General features: G+C 49.5%; 2 protein-coding genes across 2 annotated transcripts in view; one reads left to right on the top strand and one right to left on the bottom strand.

The window, feature by feature from the left end:
* camkk1a (calcium/calmodulin-dependent protein kinase kinase 1, alpha a) overlaps positions 1 to 2,217 on the top strand; it is a 112,352-nt gene extending 110,135 nt beyond the window's left edge. The window contains exon 16 of the mRNA XM_056284409.1: positions 1,634 to 2,217. Coding sequence (XP_056140384.1) covers positions 1,634 to 1,706 — 73 coding nt within the window. The 3' untranslated portion in view covers positions 1,707 to 2,217. The remainder of the gene's footprint in view (positions 1 to 1,633) is intronic.
* Positions 2,218 to 8,633: 6,416 nt separating this feature from the next.
* The window catches only part of p2rx1 (purinergic receptor P2X, ligand-gated ion channel, 1), a 37,107-nt gene continuing 28,032 nt past the window's right edge, over positions 8,634 to 17,708 (bottom strand). The window contains exons 9-13 of the mRNA XM_056284340.1: positions 12,033 to 12,123; positions 11,062 to 11,127; positions 10,868 to 10,963; positions 10,180 to 10,221; positions 8,634 to 8,687 (exon numbers count right to left, since the gene is read on the bottom strand). Coding sequence (XP_056140315.1) covers positions 8,634 to 8,687; positions 10,180 to 10,221; positions 10,868 to 10,963; positions 11,062 to 11,127; positions 12,033 to 12,123 — 349 coding nt within the window. The remainder of the gene's footprint in view (positions 8,688 to 10,179; positions 10,222 to 10,867; positions 10,964 to 11,061; positions 11,128 to 12,032; positions 12,124 to 17,708) is intronic.

Here is a 17,708-nt window from a genome sequence, read left to right on the forward strand (position 1 = left end):
TGCCTGCGTGGGTTTCCTTCGGGTGCTCCGGTTTCCTCCCACAGTCCAAAGACATGTAGGTCAGGTGAATCGGCTATATTAAATTGTCTGTGGGTGGGGGGGGCTGCCTGAGATGGCCTGGTGGCCTGTCCAGGGTGTCTCCCTGCCTGCCGCTCAATGACTGCTGGGATAGGCTCCAGCATCTCTGCGACCCTGAGAGTAGGATAAGCGGTTTGGATAATGGATGGGTGGATGTCACATTGTGTAGCTTTGACTATCAGATTACTTCCATTCTTCTCTAACCCTGGTTCTAACAACAGTATGTGCCCTCTTAGTTGAAATTTTGGTGAGGTTAGGTAGCATGTTTGGAGCACTACTGTCCCCTACTGAGAAATGAAGGGCCCTGTCCCTCATTGTGACAAAAATGAAAAAGTTATAAAACTATCCAGGCCACATAGACACAATCTTAAGGTTTGCTTAACGCTCGAAGCAGGACGTTCCCCCAGCCCACAGCAGTGCAACACAAAGACAAAAACACTTATCTAAAAACTTCAAGAACACGCATATCCAGACTAACACATATATCCAACCTAAAAAAATATGTTATAAAAATCACTGTCCAAGGGAACGACTACCAGCAATGATGACTGTCGGAACTGGCGGTCTGCATGGGCTAACAGTTAGCTTAGCCTGCTCCGCTTCCGTGTCCTGTCAGACCGCCTCTTCTGACTTCTGAGGACAGTGAAGAATTCGCTACATGAATTTGCTAAATCGCCAGTGTAGCGAATTCAGGGGGCAGCTGGGAGCCGCCACAGCCGGGATGCAGACCCGGGTCACCCGCACCACGGGCGACTGCACTAACCAGTCAACTAAAGGGTCCACCTCCGTGCCATCATAAAAAAAAAAACAGCATTAACCTGGGTCACTGGTAGGAGGGGCGACCCGGAGTCAAGGGTTTTTCAATGTAGAGACGTAGAGTTCGGAGGTCAAAAAGAGTCATCCTGTCTGCTCAGTCCCACCACATCTCATAGACCTCCTTGGGTGAACTGTGTCCTCTCACCTATTATCATTCCCTGTTCTCTCCCACTCTGCTGCAGGGATGCGGGGCTCTTTCGCCCCTCTTTAAAACTTCACCCCTTGCTAAGGTAACACACTTTGTACCATATGGTCTGTCAGTAGTCAGCCAACCTTCTGTGCCCATCCCCATCTTCTACACCCCTCAGCTCCTGCTTTATTAGCCGTCATGGGAAGTGGTGGAACAGCCTTTCCCAAAGCTGTCTCCCTGACGCCGTCATCTCGTTGTCGCCGCTGTCATTTAACATTGCGTTAAATGGACCAAGGTTGCTGTGGTGTTTGCTATTCTCATACGTTTCAGAATTTGAGCACGTGTTTGAGAGCACATGAAACAAAAACAAAGAAAGCTTCTGTCTTCTCTATCTCCAGTTGCGTTGTTGTGGCTGGAGAGATGAAGCAGGGACTGAGAACCATTCATGAAAATCTAAATAAGGATCATTACCAACGACATTTTGACGTCAAGCGGTTGGCAGTGATGTGATGTGATGATCAAATTGAGCAATATGGGGACGTCTCCACATCACTCCCTCTCTCTCTCTCTCTCTCCCCCCCCCCCCCCCTCTCTCCATCCATCTTTCAGGAAGGGAAGCAGTGGCGATGGGCCCAGGGAAGGAGAGCTGGAGGACCTGTATGAAGATGAGCCGTCCTCTTGAGTCCTTACGGCGTCTCCAGTCAGCCCAGCTTCCTCTTTATGTCCTTTTGGTCCAACCACTGTACCCTCGCCCCTCTTCATCCTCTACATTCTCCTAAACTCCACCAATTTGTCCGAGCTTGTCCGTCTATCAACTGTAAATGCCTGAGAACCGTCGTTGATGATATATTACCCCTAGAGATGCATGCCTCCAATGCTCTTGTTTGACTGACATGCAAACCTGTGCCTGTAGGCTGTTGGTGTTTTTTACTTCGTCCCTGTCCCTGTCCATCAGATGATCCTTTCTGTTTACCCGTCTCCACTGCTCTACTCTATATTTCTCCTTTTCTTTCAAGGTTTTTAGCAGTAGGGACACCATCTTGCATTTCGTCTACTTTATCTCATCAACTCAGCTGTTTACCGCTATGACTGAGAGCGCTCAAGGAACTCCGTCAGCTCTGCGGATGAATTTACCTTCTCATGTTGTTTTTCCCTCAGCATACGACTAAAGCATGTACGCCCGCCTGCTGGCATTTCCCGTTGAAGAGGAGGACACATTATGAAATTCACATTTTGAATGGTCTGACCTTCTTCACATGCATGGCGAACAGTGTCAGTCATCGTCAGACTTTGCACAGGTACCTGCTGACAACCATAAACAAGTGAAGGGCGACGTAAGAGTCATTTGATTCTCTGGCTCCAACTAGCCACCCTAAACTAGATGGATCCCGTGTATGTGCCATCTCTGGGCTTTTTTTAAAACACTGGAAGACGTTCATTCTCTGCTCCCCAGCGAAGTGCTCGCGCTCGGTGGCGCTGTGGAGGCAAGAAAGCCCGCTCTCTGGGAGTAGCCAGGCAAAAAACCACGAAGGCAGTGGTTTGAACACATTTTCAAGTGACTATTCCAGTCGCGTCATTTCTGTTGTTAGAAGTCCTCTCCTCCTCATATGCATGCCCCGCTCTCTGGCACTGTTTTGTGATTTGGTGTTTGTGTGATCGTGTCTTCCTGTTTACATCTCACCTGCTTACCAAACCTCCAGTGGCGTGCACAGACTCTCTAAGCGGCGGGGGGCGAAAAATTAGAAAGGGCCCTCTCCTCCGCACGCACCAAAGTGGGACCTTAACTGCGTCCCATGCTTTATTTTTGCCCTAGGCCCACATCAGAGTGATGTGATGAGCTCAAGTGCCCTGGTGCCCCAGTGGGTAAAAAAAAAAAATGCTTAGTTTTTGCCCCCAGGTTCCTTGTGACTTAAGGCTAAGAAGTTTAGAGTGGAACTGTCCTATTAGGATGCCCGTTTGGATGAAGAACAATGGTCTCGTGCAACTAGGATGCGCCGCTGGTATAAAAGAACAGGATTACATCTCGGCAGCATGGTAGCACAGTGGTTAGCGCGGTTGCCTCACAGCAAGAAGGTCCCGGGTTCGAACCCCGGGGTTGTCCGTCGTCCCGGGTCGTCCTTCTGTGTGGAGTTTGCATGTTCTCCCTGTGTCTGCGTGGGTTTCCGCCGGGTGCTCCGGTTTCCTCCCACAGTCCTGTGATGGACTGGCGGCCTATCCAGGGTGTCTCCCGGCCTGCCACCCAATGACTGCTGGGATAGGCTCCAGCATCCCCGTGACCCCGGTTGGGGTAAGGTTCTTGGATAACGGATGGATGGATTCATTTTTCCCCTTAGGTTAAAAATGAAGCATGGAAGTTTCCCATTAGGGTACAAAAAGACATTAGAATAAAGGCTTAAATCAAAAGGGCACTTTTGAAGTGGCAGCGGCGCCCCCCCACCCGCCAGCCCACCTCAGTCCTGTGCACACCCCTGCAACCCTCCCCCTTCTTCCACACCCTGTCACGACGCTCACATGGGTAAATGTGGATGCTAAGCAGTAAGTACAAGGCTTCAGAAGTTACCAAGTAACGGCGGTGTGGTCCTGTTGTGTAGGCTGGTGACCAGGCATACTCAATGGAGGAGTGTTAAATACCCTAATCCCCTCCTCCCCCCCCCTTCCTCTTTCTGCAAGCCGGGCCACGTTGTCCTGTGAAATATAGCATGTTGACAGGCAGGGCAGTGGTGCTCAGAATCCCTCGGTGAAAAGGGAGTATTTCCGTGTCACTGCCGGGGTCCCGGCTGCAGACACAACGCAGGCCTCGTGTGGCCGAATGGACCGGACCGGTACCTTTCCTCTACTAATCTCACTCGCCGCAGTAAACCTCCAACTGCAGCACAGAGGATGTGGGATTTTAACACGTAACGTCACAACGCTGGTGGGGGGGAAGAAAGAGAAAAAAACCCCAGAATAATTTGTATGGAAAAGGTTATGTGATTTGTCTCCGAACCGTTGGCTGTTTGAAATGTGTTACCCATTTCTGCCCCCCCCCCTGTGTGCACGTGTACCTTCTAGTGGCGGGTTTGGACCATACTATGATGATGCATGTTTTCTTTTGGCCCTCTGTTCCCTGACCATGCATGTGGCCTGAAAGAAGGCACAGAGGGGAACTTGGTGTCCGTTTGTGAAGTGTCTGTACTTCCATTTGAACCAAAAGTGTGAAAGGAGTTTTCCTTTGGTCATAGGAAAACAAACAACAAACCCATTTCCTCTGCTTGTGAAAGAGAGCTATTATCAGAGTTTGTTGACTGCACTTTTTTTTTTTTTTACTTGTAACACTGTTGTCGATGTCGTCATATGTGTGTTTATATGGTTTATAGCCCTGCTCTCACAGCTCCCAGGCTGCCAGTCCTTAGCTTTATTTCTCTTTTTCTTTGTCCATTTTTAAGTTAAATGTATTTTAAATTGAATTACACGCTCCATCCATCCATCATCCGAACCGCTTATCCCGCTCTCGGGGATGCTGGAGCCTATCCCAGCAGTCACTGGGCGGCAGGCAGGGGAGACACCCTGGACAGGCCGCCAGGCCATCACAGGGCCCACACACACACACCTAGGGACAATTTAGTACAGCCGGTTCACCTGACCTACATGCCTTTGGACTGTGGGAGGAAACCGGAGCCCCCAGAGGAAACCCAAACAGACACGGGGAGAACATGCAAACTCCACACAGAGGACGACCCGGGACGACCCCCAAAGGTTGGACTACCCTGGGGCTCGAACCCAGGACCTACTTGCTGCGAGGCGACCACGGTAACCACTGCACCACCGTGCCGCCCTGAATACATGTTGAATCCTACATAGTGAATCAGGATGTGGCTAACATGGCCAGCTAGCTAGCATTTTTTCCTTCAGCCGCACTCACCGGTGGATCGCTTGAACTTTGCCCAGAAGAAAAAAAGAAAATATAATGTACCAACAAGAAGGCTTCTGGCGATTATCCCTCGCTAGGCACTGTGATGGCCTGGCGGCCGGTCCAGGGTGTCTCCCCGCCTGCCGCCCAATGACTGCTGGGATAGGCTCCAGCGACCCTGAGAGCAGGCTAAGCGGTTTGGATCGTGGATGGATGGATGGATGGATATATTTTAGATTATATTTGCACTTTCTGACGTTCTTCTGTTGCCCAGACAACTGATGCTGGTGTGATAAAACATGAAGTGACTGGTACCCTGTTGTCCCGAAACACATTGTATTACCAAGTAAGAGTGTGTGTGGTTGTTATGTGCAGACTATTTATTTTACTCCAAGCTTTTTGCAGCTTTGTCCTTCGTCATTGTTCTGTGAACCAGAGCATTAAATCGTGGTTTTAAATGAATTTGACCTTAACCTAAAATATATGCACTCTTTCCGTGACTCTATATCCACGTCAGGATGTTGTGATAGCTGCAGTAACACATTTACATTAACATGACCAGTCTTTAGCTTACAGCAGAGCCTTTCATTGGTGTGTAACTGGGGGAAGGGGTTTTCACCTTTAACTTGTGAAATTCTGAATGTTTCTGATGATTTTTTAGGAATGTAGTCCGCTCACGTATATTTAGAAAATGGTAACAAAGAAATTTTTACATCAGATTCGCATAGGATACAAACACGGATGTAAGGTTTACATGTGGTTTTTGTTAACACTAGAACGACCGGGATTCCACTCTTTCCTAAAACGACCATGAACCGTCAAAATGACCGCCGGTTTTGAAACTCTATATTCTGTCAAGAAAAACACCCAATTGAGATATTAACGCATTGCATATGTTAGTATTGTCTGTTATGAAACGTGACACCAAAATTAACATTTCAACAACTTTAATACTATTTTCCAACAAACTAAACGTCAGAGCGACATGGTCGAACTTAAATAGCAAAATTGAAAAAGTGAAAATATTACCTGAGGAACAAAACGCCAAACACATGTTGCAAATCTAACAAACGTAACAAGTACTATAAAACGTGAAATGTACAAAAAAAAGAACGAAAATAACCATTGAAACTGTCCCAAACATGACCGGAACTTAAAAGTTACTAGAACGACCACGGGCCGTCAAAATGACCGCCGCGGTTTTTAAACTCTATATTCTGTCAAGATAAATACCCACTTGAGATATTAATGCATGTTAGTGTAACCGGTTATTTTCTTGCCCGGTGCGGGATTCGATACGAGGCGTACTGCACCACAAGGCGACATCACTAACCGCTCGGGTAAAGGGTCAGACCCGTTAGCTAGGGGCTAACGTGTCTTATTAGTATATTACAGTCGTCACCCTCTCCCGCTTTGATATTCCCGCGCTCTGAAGAGACTTCTGAGGATCTGCACACTTCCGGATCCCACCAATGTAACCGGTTATTTTCTTGCCCGGTGCGGGATTCGATACCGGGTGTACTGCACCACAAGGCCACATCACTAACCGCTCGGCTAAAGGGTCAGATCCGCTAGCTAGGGGCTAACGTGTCTTATTAGTAGTTTACATTAGTATGTCTGTTAAGAAACGACTGACACCAAAATTAACGTTTTAACAACTTTAATATTGTAGCGAATTCGGGGGGCACCCGCAGGAACTGCCGCAGCCGGGACGCAGAACCCGTATGTCCGGCACCGCGGGAGACATCGTCAACCGCTGGACTAAAGGGTCCGACACGGGTCTACTTATCCATACACGTTACAATATTATTTTTCAAACAATTTAAAATCGCCGCTGTTCAACGCCTGTAAACACTGCAGCGCCCGGGTGGTAGTCATGGCGCGTCTGTACCCAGACATGCTGGAAATAATCACAAATCAAGTGTAGACCATTCCTCTGCGCTGGAGGGCGCTGGTGCGTTTCTAGCACGAAGCGATGGACGCCGCGAAGGAAATGACGCGATCAACACGCGTCGTGAACGGGTGACATGACGCTCACGATGACGTACAAATTACGAGCCGTCTTTTTGACGATCATGGTCGTTTTAGGTAGATCTTACCGTAACTTTTTTAGTGTGTAGTTGGTCTAAAGCATTTTAAACGCAAATATATGCAATTTTCGGAACATTCGGGGGGGGGGGGCGGGTCTGTGTCTTATTTTATTTTTTCTTTCACGAAGTTATTAAACTTTGAAACGCCGACACGGTCAAAATGGCGGCCTTGGTCGTTCTAGTGAGACACCGACATGATCCGGACGCACAACGGCTGCCGTCACACTTACGACCCGCAGACTCCAGAACACGGGCCAGCCTCTTCGGGTCAGCCTGTGACCACTGATTGGCAGGTAAGGGATTGTCGTCATGTTAATACAATGTTGTTACTGCAGCGCTTAACCTACTGAAATTTAAAAAAAAAATCATGGGATTCCCATGGGCTTCATCGAATGACTTCCGGCATTGTTTCTTCTTCGTCGTTTATCCAGTAAGAGGGCTATGTGAGAGTGGTTTGTGTACCGGGGCAGTGCTGTGGTCGTGGATAGCTGCCGTATCTTGTGCGCGACTGTCGTGACACAGCGCTGGAGGGCCCTGTTGTCCCAGTGTCTCTGTGTACCGTACCGTGTTGCACTTCTCGGAATGTACCCGTCCAGCTGGTTCGAGTCCCATATACAAACACAACAAAACGCATGACACACCTTTACGGAATGCAACTGTTAGAATGTAAATATGTACCAATATATAAAGACGCTATTTTTTGCATGCTTTTTGTACACTTAGACATAATCGATGACAATAAATAATAATAATAAAAAAAATGACCGAATCCCTTTGATCAGTCATTACTTTTTGTCTGGTGCTCCTGTTTGAATGATGCACAGACGACAACTTGTCAGACGGGACTTTACACGGCAAGACAAACCAACACGGCTTCAAACAAAAGAGGGGGGGGGGACTAAATTCACTGTACACCCAGATAGCAAAGTTGCTGTGGCCCCGGACCCCGTCCCAAACCCGACACTTTCATCCGGCCCACATACCGTGTGGAATGATGGCACTTGGGCGGTCCGCTCCTGTTTGCCAGATCTGGGCCAGAACCAAGCAGTGCCGCACGTGCCACGTATTTGCCAAACGTGGCCCATGTTTGTTTTGTGATATTTGGGCCATATTCACCATTTACCACACGGGCCACTTCAGGGTCACGTCCAGATTACGTGTCCGTGAATGTTCTCATTCATCCAGGTCATGGTTATCCAAAGGAGTTGAATCAAGTCCAACTGGACTTGGTATATATCCGTGAAGACGTTTCGCCTCTCATCCAAGAGGCTTCCTCAGTTTGTGCCTTTCTGACTAGACCAACTGATGAAGCCTCTTGGATGAGAGGTGAAACATCTTCACAGACAGTTGCACTTGATTCAATTCCTTTGCATATCCAGATTACATGTTGCCCAGAGCACCGCATCTTTGCCACAAAAGGCCCACGTTTGATTTGGCATATTTGGGCCATATTTTCCATTATACATGTGGGCCGCTTCAGGCTCACATCCATTTTGTCAGGGCCAGAAGAAGGCCACCAGTGCCGCATCATTGCCTGAAGTGGCCCACATCCGGATGCTCTCTGGGCATGATTTAATTCACTTGCCAATTACAAACTGAGAGTGAGGGCTGAATCACTCATAAACATGTTTTAGGACCTGTTCTGACATCTTTCCAGTGGTATATTGACATGCCGTGTTGGTACCTATGAGGAAATACACGCAGTTAAGAGTTAATTGAAAGTGTGGCTCCATACCCGTACACCTAGGAAGCACCGAGCTACCACACTGTGTATGTTCACTCATATGGATATCACCGTGGCGATGGACAGAGGTTACACCCGAAAAAAATAACACACGCAATTGAGTTACACCCATAAATGTACACACATGGTTGATCTACTGTGTATCTATCTGTGGCTCTACAAACACAGTCCAGAGTCACAGCGACTCAGGGGGACTCTACGAGGTGGAAGAGGGTCCCGTGTTCTTGCAGATGTTGATAGTCCGTCTGGTAAGGTGGGAGACAAAACCTGTCATTTGACTGTTCTCTGAAGTCCCCCAGATTCCTTTAGTGTGTTTGTGTGTGTGTGTGTGTGTGTGTGTGTGTGTGTGTGTGTGTGTGTGTCAGTCAGTGAAGTCATGGTATTGCCAGTTCCCAGTATGGTCTGCTGTCACAGTGGCATTGCCCATGAGTCTGCCTCCCAGTCACTCCTGCAAGGACCAACAAAAATCCCATTAGATATCTTCTTTTTTGGGGGGGGGGTCCTCCCCAATTGTACTTGGCCAGGGGCGTCCGGGTAGCATAGCGGTCTATTCCATTGCCTACCAACATGGGGATCTCCGGTCCATGTCTGTGGGTGGGAAGCTGGATGTGGGTATGTGCGCTGATCACTGCACTAGCGCCTCCTCTGGTCGATCAGTGTGCCTGTTCGGGGCGGAAGGGGAACTGGGGAAAAGAGTGTGACCCTCCCACGCGCTACGTCCCCTTAGTGAAACTCCTCACTGTCCGGTGAAAAGAAGCGGTTGGTGACTCCACATGTATGGGAGGAGGCACGTGGTAGTCTGCAGCCCTCCCCGGATCGGCAGAGGGGGAGGAGCAGTGACTGGGACGGCTCAGAAGAGTGGGGTAATCAGTCAAGTACAATTTGTTTTTTTTTTTTTTTTTGGATTTTTCCCCATTTTTCTCCCCAATTGTACCCGTCCAATTACCCCAGTCTTCCGTCCCGGTCGCTGCTCCACCCCCTCTGGTGATCCGGGGAGGGCTGCAGACTACCACATGCCTCCTCCCATACATGTGGAGTCGCCAGCCGCTTCTTTTCACCTGACAGTGAGGAGTTTCGCTAGGGGGGATGTAGCGTGTGGGAGGATCACGCTATTCCCCCCAGTTCCCCCTCCCCCCCTCGAACAGGTGCCCCGACCGACCAGAGGAGGCGCTAGTGCAGCGACCAGGACACACACCCACATCCGGCTTCCCACCCGCAGACATGGCCAATTGTGTCTGTAGGGACGCCTGCCCAAGCCGGAGGTAACATGGGGATTCGAACCGGCGAGCCCCGTGTTGGTAGGTAACGGAATAGACCGCCATGCCACCATCTTTTCAGTGAAAACTTTCTAATTAGCTATCAAAGACAGACCACAGTTATAAGACACGGTTTTATATTGTAGGAAGAAAATGGTGATGAATGAACCCCTTACTTTGGATTCCTTTTCTGTGCTGCATGCTTCCGAATCATGGTCCTGTAAGATAAGAGCCATAGAGGTTATATCCATCCCAGTGATACAGTACATTTACACACTCCTATGCAGTATAGCGCCACCTCAATTACATATCATAGGAAATCTCTAGAAACTACTTTGCTTCCTAAGGTTTCACTTGCACCCGTATGGGAGCCCTATCCTGCACTTGTCTCTGCAGTGGACTTGGACGTGTGAGCCTAAACCAAGCATCCGACCGTCGTTCTGTCAGCACAAACTAGCCTGCCTGTTTGATTTAGACGTCCCAGAGGGGTGACAGGATTTCCCCCTGGATCGGACTGTGAACTATATTGCCTAGACACTGGTGATGATGACGTCTGAGGCTTGCTGGTGTCAAACACAAACAGATTTGGACAGTTCCTGTGCACCGTCTTTGCTCTACGAAATCCCGTGGAGGTCAACATGACTTTAATCCGGTTTAAAAAAAAAAGGAAGCACTTGTGTGCTGAGAGGCTTCTGCACATACTGACTTGCACAACTGAAATACCACAGTGAATGTAAAAGATGCAGTAAAACTATATCGTGTAGTTTGGCAAGCTTGGCTCTCTCAGCTGTATTTAAACGTCTCCCTGCCCCCATCTAGTGTTCACACTCTTTCATTACATATAAGATCAGTTTTTCTGCTTACCTGCGCTTGTACGTCTGTGTATTTGAACTTCATATTCTTGTAAAAATTCCTCTTTGGTAGCAAATAGAGCAGCACCAAGTCACACACCACAGTTGCCTGAAAAACGTCAAAGTATTACTTTGACCACTTCCGAATTCGTCCACTGATAAGAGTACATAAATGTACACAACATGTTTATCAAGGCCAGAACTCACCACTCCGAAAATGCCCACACCAGAGCCTATAGCCGTCAGTGTTGGGATGATATCAAACTTTCTCGCCTATAAGTTAAAATGAGAAAAAGAGTTACATTTCATGTTTGTTTCTTCCCCCTTTTTCTCTCCAGTTGTACTTGGCCAATTCGTGGCCGGAGTAACCCACCAGGGGGCCCCGGGGCACACGCGTCCATTGCCCCCCCACTCATCAGATAGTCTACGCAAACAGTACTAAACATTGTTAAATGTAAAACTAATGCAAATGGTAGTCGACTTGCCTGGAGCAAGCAGCCGGTTTATGCACTGTTTATATACGCAAACACAATACCCCTGACCTTTTGGGGCCCCTTCGTGGTCCGGGGCCCCAGGGCACTCACCTGGCATGCCCGGTCCGTAATCCAGCCTTGGGCCAAATTACCCCACTCCTCCAAGCTGTCCCGGTCGCTACTCCACCCGCTCTGCCGAGCCGGGGAGGGCTGCAGACTACCACATGCCTCTTTTGATACATGTGGAGCCGCCAGGCGCTTCTTTTCACCTGACAGTGAAGAGTTTCGCCAGGAGGACCTAGTGCGTGGGAGGATCACGCTTTTCCCCCCTGTTCTCCCTTGAACAGGCACCCCGACCGACCAGAGGAGCCGCAACCAGGACACACCCACATCCGGCTTCCCACCCGCAGACACGGCCAATTGTGTCCGTAGGGACGCCCAACCAAGCCGGGGGTAACACGGGGATTTGAACCAACTATCCCTGTGTTGGTAGGCAATTGAATAGACTGCTACGCTACCCGGACACCCCCTTAAATTCCATGCTGGCAAAATTTCTTTCCACAAATAAGAATATTCAAAGATCACAGGAAGCTGAATCACTTCATCTGGACACAACGTTTATTGGGAGATGCTTCTGAAAAGTTGATTCAACTTTCTGTGATTTCCTCGCCTGGATTACTGAGCAGGCATGAAGACAGAACTTACCAGCGACTGCACAATGATTTCTATCCTGATGCCAAACACTTTGAGAAGCGTTCTTTTCTGCTGCTTGTCCTCCATGTAGTGCCTTGCATATCTAAGATCAGAAACAGAGGAGCATTTTAATGTCACGTGTTAGGTTAAAAGTAGAGAAATTATATATTTACCCATTTGTCAAAGTAAATCTGGTAAATGATGTTTCCCATTTGGTGCCCAACTGTCTGCTTTTGGGCATATGGTTCATGAACTTGCATTATTCTGTACAACCACATATCAGAAATATGTAATTGAGGAAACTGTTTTTATTATCATTATGATATTGATAATGAACCAGTAGAAATCAACAAATAATGAAGTAACTGGTAAATGAAGGGCTTCATCTGTTAGAATGAGTAATTTATATTATATTATAAATAACATGTTCACCCAAGCCATGGTGTAATTGAAAGTACAACACTGCCAGAGTTTACACATCATCTGAGATTAGGTGGCCCACCTTGGATACAGAAGCCTTGTGCAAAAACAAGTCCTATCATTACTGATATCTCTGTAGAACAGTAAACCTATGGGGGGGGGGGTAGGTTGATCTATGTAAATGAAGAATAGAAGTGATCCAAGCACTGAACTTTGGGACCCATGCTTACAGATATTGAGTTAAATTCAAGTGAGGCTATCAAATTCAGTCTTAACGCTACCAAGTGTTTTCCTCTTAAAATCATGGTCAGACGCAGTGGTGGCTGGTACTAACAATTTTTTTGGGGGGGGGGGCGCAATTTACCTTGGCGCAGCACACCTGACAGCTGCTTTAATGTCCACACAGTCACAGAGTTATTAAGAAGGACAATGTAGCCTATACGTAGAGTTCCCCTGATAAAATCTATAGGCTACATTGTCTTTGGCTACATTGTCCTTGGCACACATGACCAGCCGCCACTGGTCAGTTGTGTTTTATGTTTGTGACAGAATGAAAACTGTGAATGATAAAATATTGTGGCAGGCTGGCGTGGAAGAATGAGAGATGGAGATCTCTTTAACGCAACTCTCGTGTGCCATACGCCACATGACTCCGCGAGTGCTGTTTAATTTGTTTAATTTGCAATAGTAATCCTGCTCAGAATGAGAGGAACCGCAGGTTCAGACATTTGGTGTGTGTGCGCTTGGTTGAGGAGGCAACGGTGCAAAGCTACTATCTGTGGGATTATGACTGAACGCCTCTAAGTCAGAATCCCCCCAAACATGACGATACCATGGTGCCACGGCCTTCAGTTGGACCGGGATAGCCGCCTTCGGTCGGTGAGCAAGGCCATTCGTAATGGGGCTGGGGTGAAGCCGGATGGCGGTCGCCCCTCTCTTGACTTGAAACACATGTTTGTGGAGAACCAGGTGCTAAATCACCTGTACACGACCTGATTCTGCCAGAACGGAACGGAGCTGACGGATAGGAGAGGCAAGAGACAAGGATTCAGTTAGGACGGCAGCTCCTGTGTCCCATACACCGCATGACCCCAGGAGTGCTCCTTTATTCTGCCCCTCCCCAGTGGTTGACTGTAGGATCATGCCTAAGACTGATGTCCATAATAGTGACCTCATTGAGGAAACCATTGTTTGGCAGTCAGTCAGTAAAATTTTCATCTACCCAGTCCGAGTCGAATCCCCAAACAAACAACACAATAACCAAAACATGAACACAACATCACTGAAACAATAATTTGAACATGAATGTTAACGATCCTGGAATTCCTTGCACTCCTCCAGCGCATAGCCGTCATCTGTCCAGCAACCATTTCTCCCGGTTGCTACATAGCCCCAACCTGAGGGGTCAGTGGTCCTCGACAACCTCATCACCCAAGACATAGTCTCTCAAATGTCCAGGGGGCTTGGCGTTCCCGAAGTGCCCTGCCCCCACCGAGCCATGGAACATCGGGAGAACCTGGGGATGGAGCACACGGGGCACCAATAGCTGCAAGAGGCCACTCCCTCCTCCGAGAGCTTGCCACCTCCGGTACACCAACCCATCGTGGAGCTCAGTTACCCCACTGCGAGTGGTAAGCCTTTACCTCGGGCCCCAGCACTGACACCTCTGTCCATTCGGGGAGCTGTCCTGTCTCCAGCCAGCCCTTCATCAGCGCAAGGGCCACATCTTCCTCCTGCTGCTGCATAGTTAACGGGAACAATCTCTCCTCATTGCTGGCGGTCTGGACGGCTGCCACCATCGGCGTCATCTGGCCCCACTCCTCCTGCTGCTGGCAGCAGCGCTTCAGTGCCACATCAGGGCTCTGAGCCAGCTGAGCAGCAGTTGCTCAACAACTGGCTCACCAGCCCCTGAGCCCTCTCCTCCTCCGGCTGGACCGGAGTGCCACAGTCTTCGTGCCAAGAGTGATGGTTGCCTCCAACATGTTAACACGGGCTCCCCAGCGGGTCAGCAGGTCCATGCTGTTGACATACAGGTCCCAGATGTTGGCAAGCCAGAGCTCGTCTGTCACCTCCTGGTCTCCAGCTTGGACTCGCAGTCACTTCCTCCCTCTCATCCCAGCCTTTTCCCCAGTCACCGTCATCAGCTGGGTGTAGGTTAGGGACTATGCTACTGAGAGTGGGCCGGTGGTGCCCAGGAGGACGCACCAGGGAAATGGTAGACCCTGTGTCTACCAGGGCCCTGCAGGATCAACTGTCGAGTTGGCAGTCCAAATATAATCCCTTGGTAAGACCTAGGTGGCCAACCAACATGCATCGGCCTTGAAAGGGGGCTGGAGACTGGGGTGGTGGTTCCTTCTCTAGACCACTCCGCCATCATTTCCCATTGGCTGGGTGGCTCTGGCATTCAGTGCTGGTGCTGGGTAGTCGTGAGCTATGTGATCAGGCTCGTCACACCAGTAGCAGCGGTCAGTAGGCAGGGATGGATGTCAGAGGCCGTCGCCCAGACTGCTGTGGTGGAAGCCAGACCTGGTAGATCTCGCCTGCTTCCTCCTCCTCACGGTCGGTCCCCTGACGTGCGGTCAGAAGGCAGGGGTCTTCTCCTGAGGAGGTCATGTGGACAGTACTACCTCGGCCCGTTCAGTTTCGCTGAGAGCCCCACTGAGGGATTGGGGCATGGTGAGGCCAACATGTTGACACAGAGGTTCTGGCGTGAGCCCCTGCAGAAAAGCGTACAGGGCCAGCTCCTCTTTTACGGCTGCATCGAACTGGGGGTAACCGTGCTGGGCATGTAGCTGAACATCTGCGGCGAAGGCACCCAGGCTCTCTCCCTCTTGGCAGTGGCGGCTGGCTAGCTGCTCCCTGCTCTGGTCGGTGAAGGATTGTCACCTGAATTGCTTCTCTAGCACCATGGTCAGGGCTTGGAGGTCCTACTGCTCTGCTGCGGCTAGATCGAGGAGCACCTGCAAGGCCTTTGCCTTGCCTGTCTCCTCGTTACGCCACCCATTGTACCATGCCGCCAATTCGACATGTGTGAGGTATTGCTCTAGCAGCGGCGTCTCATTGTATTTGGGCAGCTTGGTTGGTTTTATAGGCGCTCCATCTCTGCTTCTCACTAGGGGGCAATCAACAGCGGCACTGGTCCTCCGGGCCTCCAGGGGACAACTGGTTGCGGCAGGTGGTTTTTGCTCCCCGGCACTGGTCCTCCTGGCCTCCAGGGGGCGATCGATGGTGGCGGGAAGCGTTCGCCCCCCGGTGCTGGTCCTCCTGGCCTCCAGGGGGGTGAATGACAGTGGCGGGAAGCATTCGCACCCAAGCGCTGGTCTTCCGGGCCCCCAAGGCATGGTGGAGCTGCGGTGCACTGGAGCCATTAGGGTGGGCTGTCTCTGGTGGGCTCCATCTTTTGCCGCACCAGGTTTTCCAAGTGCCAAAGCATCTGCTCAATGTCCTCCTCCAGTTTCTGGATTGCCTTCTCCATTCTTTCACTCAATCTCACTTCTGACACCAATATGGCAAGCCGACGTAGAAGAATGAGATACAGATCCCTTTATCGCAACTCTGGTATCCCATACACCGCACGACCCTGATAGTGCTGTTTAATTTTAACACACAGTCAGAACCGAACGGAACTGACAGGAAAGGAGAGGCAAGAGGCAAGGATTCAGTTAGAATGGCAGTTCCTGTGTCCCATACACCGCACAAACCCAGGAGTGCTCCTTCATTCTGCCCCTCCCCAATGGCTGCCGAACAATGGTTTCCCCCCAGCAACGTCACTGTTACAAACATCAGTCTTAGGCATGGTCCTACAGTCAGTCTGTCAGTAAAATGGTCGTCTACCCAATCTGAGTCGAACCCTCAAACAAACAACACAATAACCAAAACATGAACACATCACTAAAACAATAATTTGAACATGAGCATTAAGAGTCCCTGAATCCCTTGCACTCCTCCAGCGCGTAGCCGTCATCAGTCCAGCCACCGTCTCCCCCAGTCACTACAAAATATATTAAATGACATGCATTGATCAAAATGATCTGAACTGGTCTACGGGTAGCGTAGCGGTCTATTCCGTTGCCTACCTACACGGAGATCCCAGTTCGAATCCCCGTGTTGGCCATGTCTTCGGGTGGGAAGCTGGATGTGGGTGTGTGTCCTGGTTGCTGTACTAGCGCCTCCTCTGGGCGGTCGGGGTGCCTGTTCAGAGGGAAGGGGAACCAGGGGCAATAGATCCTCCCCACGTTATGTCTCCCTGGTGAAACTCCTCACTGTCAGGTGAAAAGAAGCGGTTGGCGACTCCACATGTACCGCACGAGGCATGTGGTAGTCCGCAGCCCTCTCCAGATTGGCAGTGGCGGTGAAGCAGTGACCAGGACAGCTCGGTAGAACGGGGTAATTGGCCAAGTACAATTGGGGAGGAAAAGGGGGACAAAAAAAAAACTGAACTACTTAATAACCAGGTGTGGAGGGGGGTATGTTGAGGGTCTGGGAATAGTTCATTGCTGGTTGGTAAATGCTTTGCAAGCAGCTAACCTATTTCTGCATCTGTTTGCAGTGAAACTTAGATGAGATTTGCATCCAGAGTCTGACCAGGAAGCCAGAAGGAGCCTGAAAAGGACTGCTCTAAGGCTATGTTCAGACTGGCAACGCAAATCTGATTTTTGCCAAATCCAGATTAGAATCTGTGTTTTAGATATGTGTCTTACTCTGTCCGCTCAAATTGGATTTCAAACTGTCCTTTACATCACTAGTACTGCATATGGCAGCACACTTCTCACTGCACAGTGATATCCGCCATGACTGCAGCACAAAACACCGCTGCATAAATCAACCTCCTCCGTCTCTGATGCGGTCTGGTATGACTGAGATATTGCTATGGCATGAAGCGTGAGAGGACACATCTCCACTCTGTATAGCCTGCAGCTTTCTGTGTTGCTTCTGGTTAGCGCACATACGCACAACTATGCTATTACCTCATCTACCAATACAGACAAGTTGATGATGCCTGAACCAACAAATCCAGCTTGATCTCTTGCAAATCAGTATAGACAGGCAGTACTAAAGAGTGGACCTGGGGATCAGTCTGAACATAGACTGTGACACCATATCTGTTTGGTAGCCTGTGTCTGCTGTGTTGAACTGAATAAGAACAACATGGCCACTGTGTCCAATTGCACCACATTCTCTGGTTGCCTGTCCCTCCACAGCAAAGAACCTGTCGTACCAGGATTTCGATGAATTTAGCTAGGGCTATTACTACCCTAGGTTAGCGTA

This window comes from Lampris incognitus, chromosome 8 (genome assembly GCF_029633865.1).
Source record: "Lampris incognitus isolate fLamInc1 chromosome 8, fLamInc1.hap2, whole genome shotgun sequence".
NCBI lineage: Eukaryota > Metazoa > Chordata > Actinopteri > Lampriformes > Lampridae > Lampris > Lampris incognitus.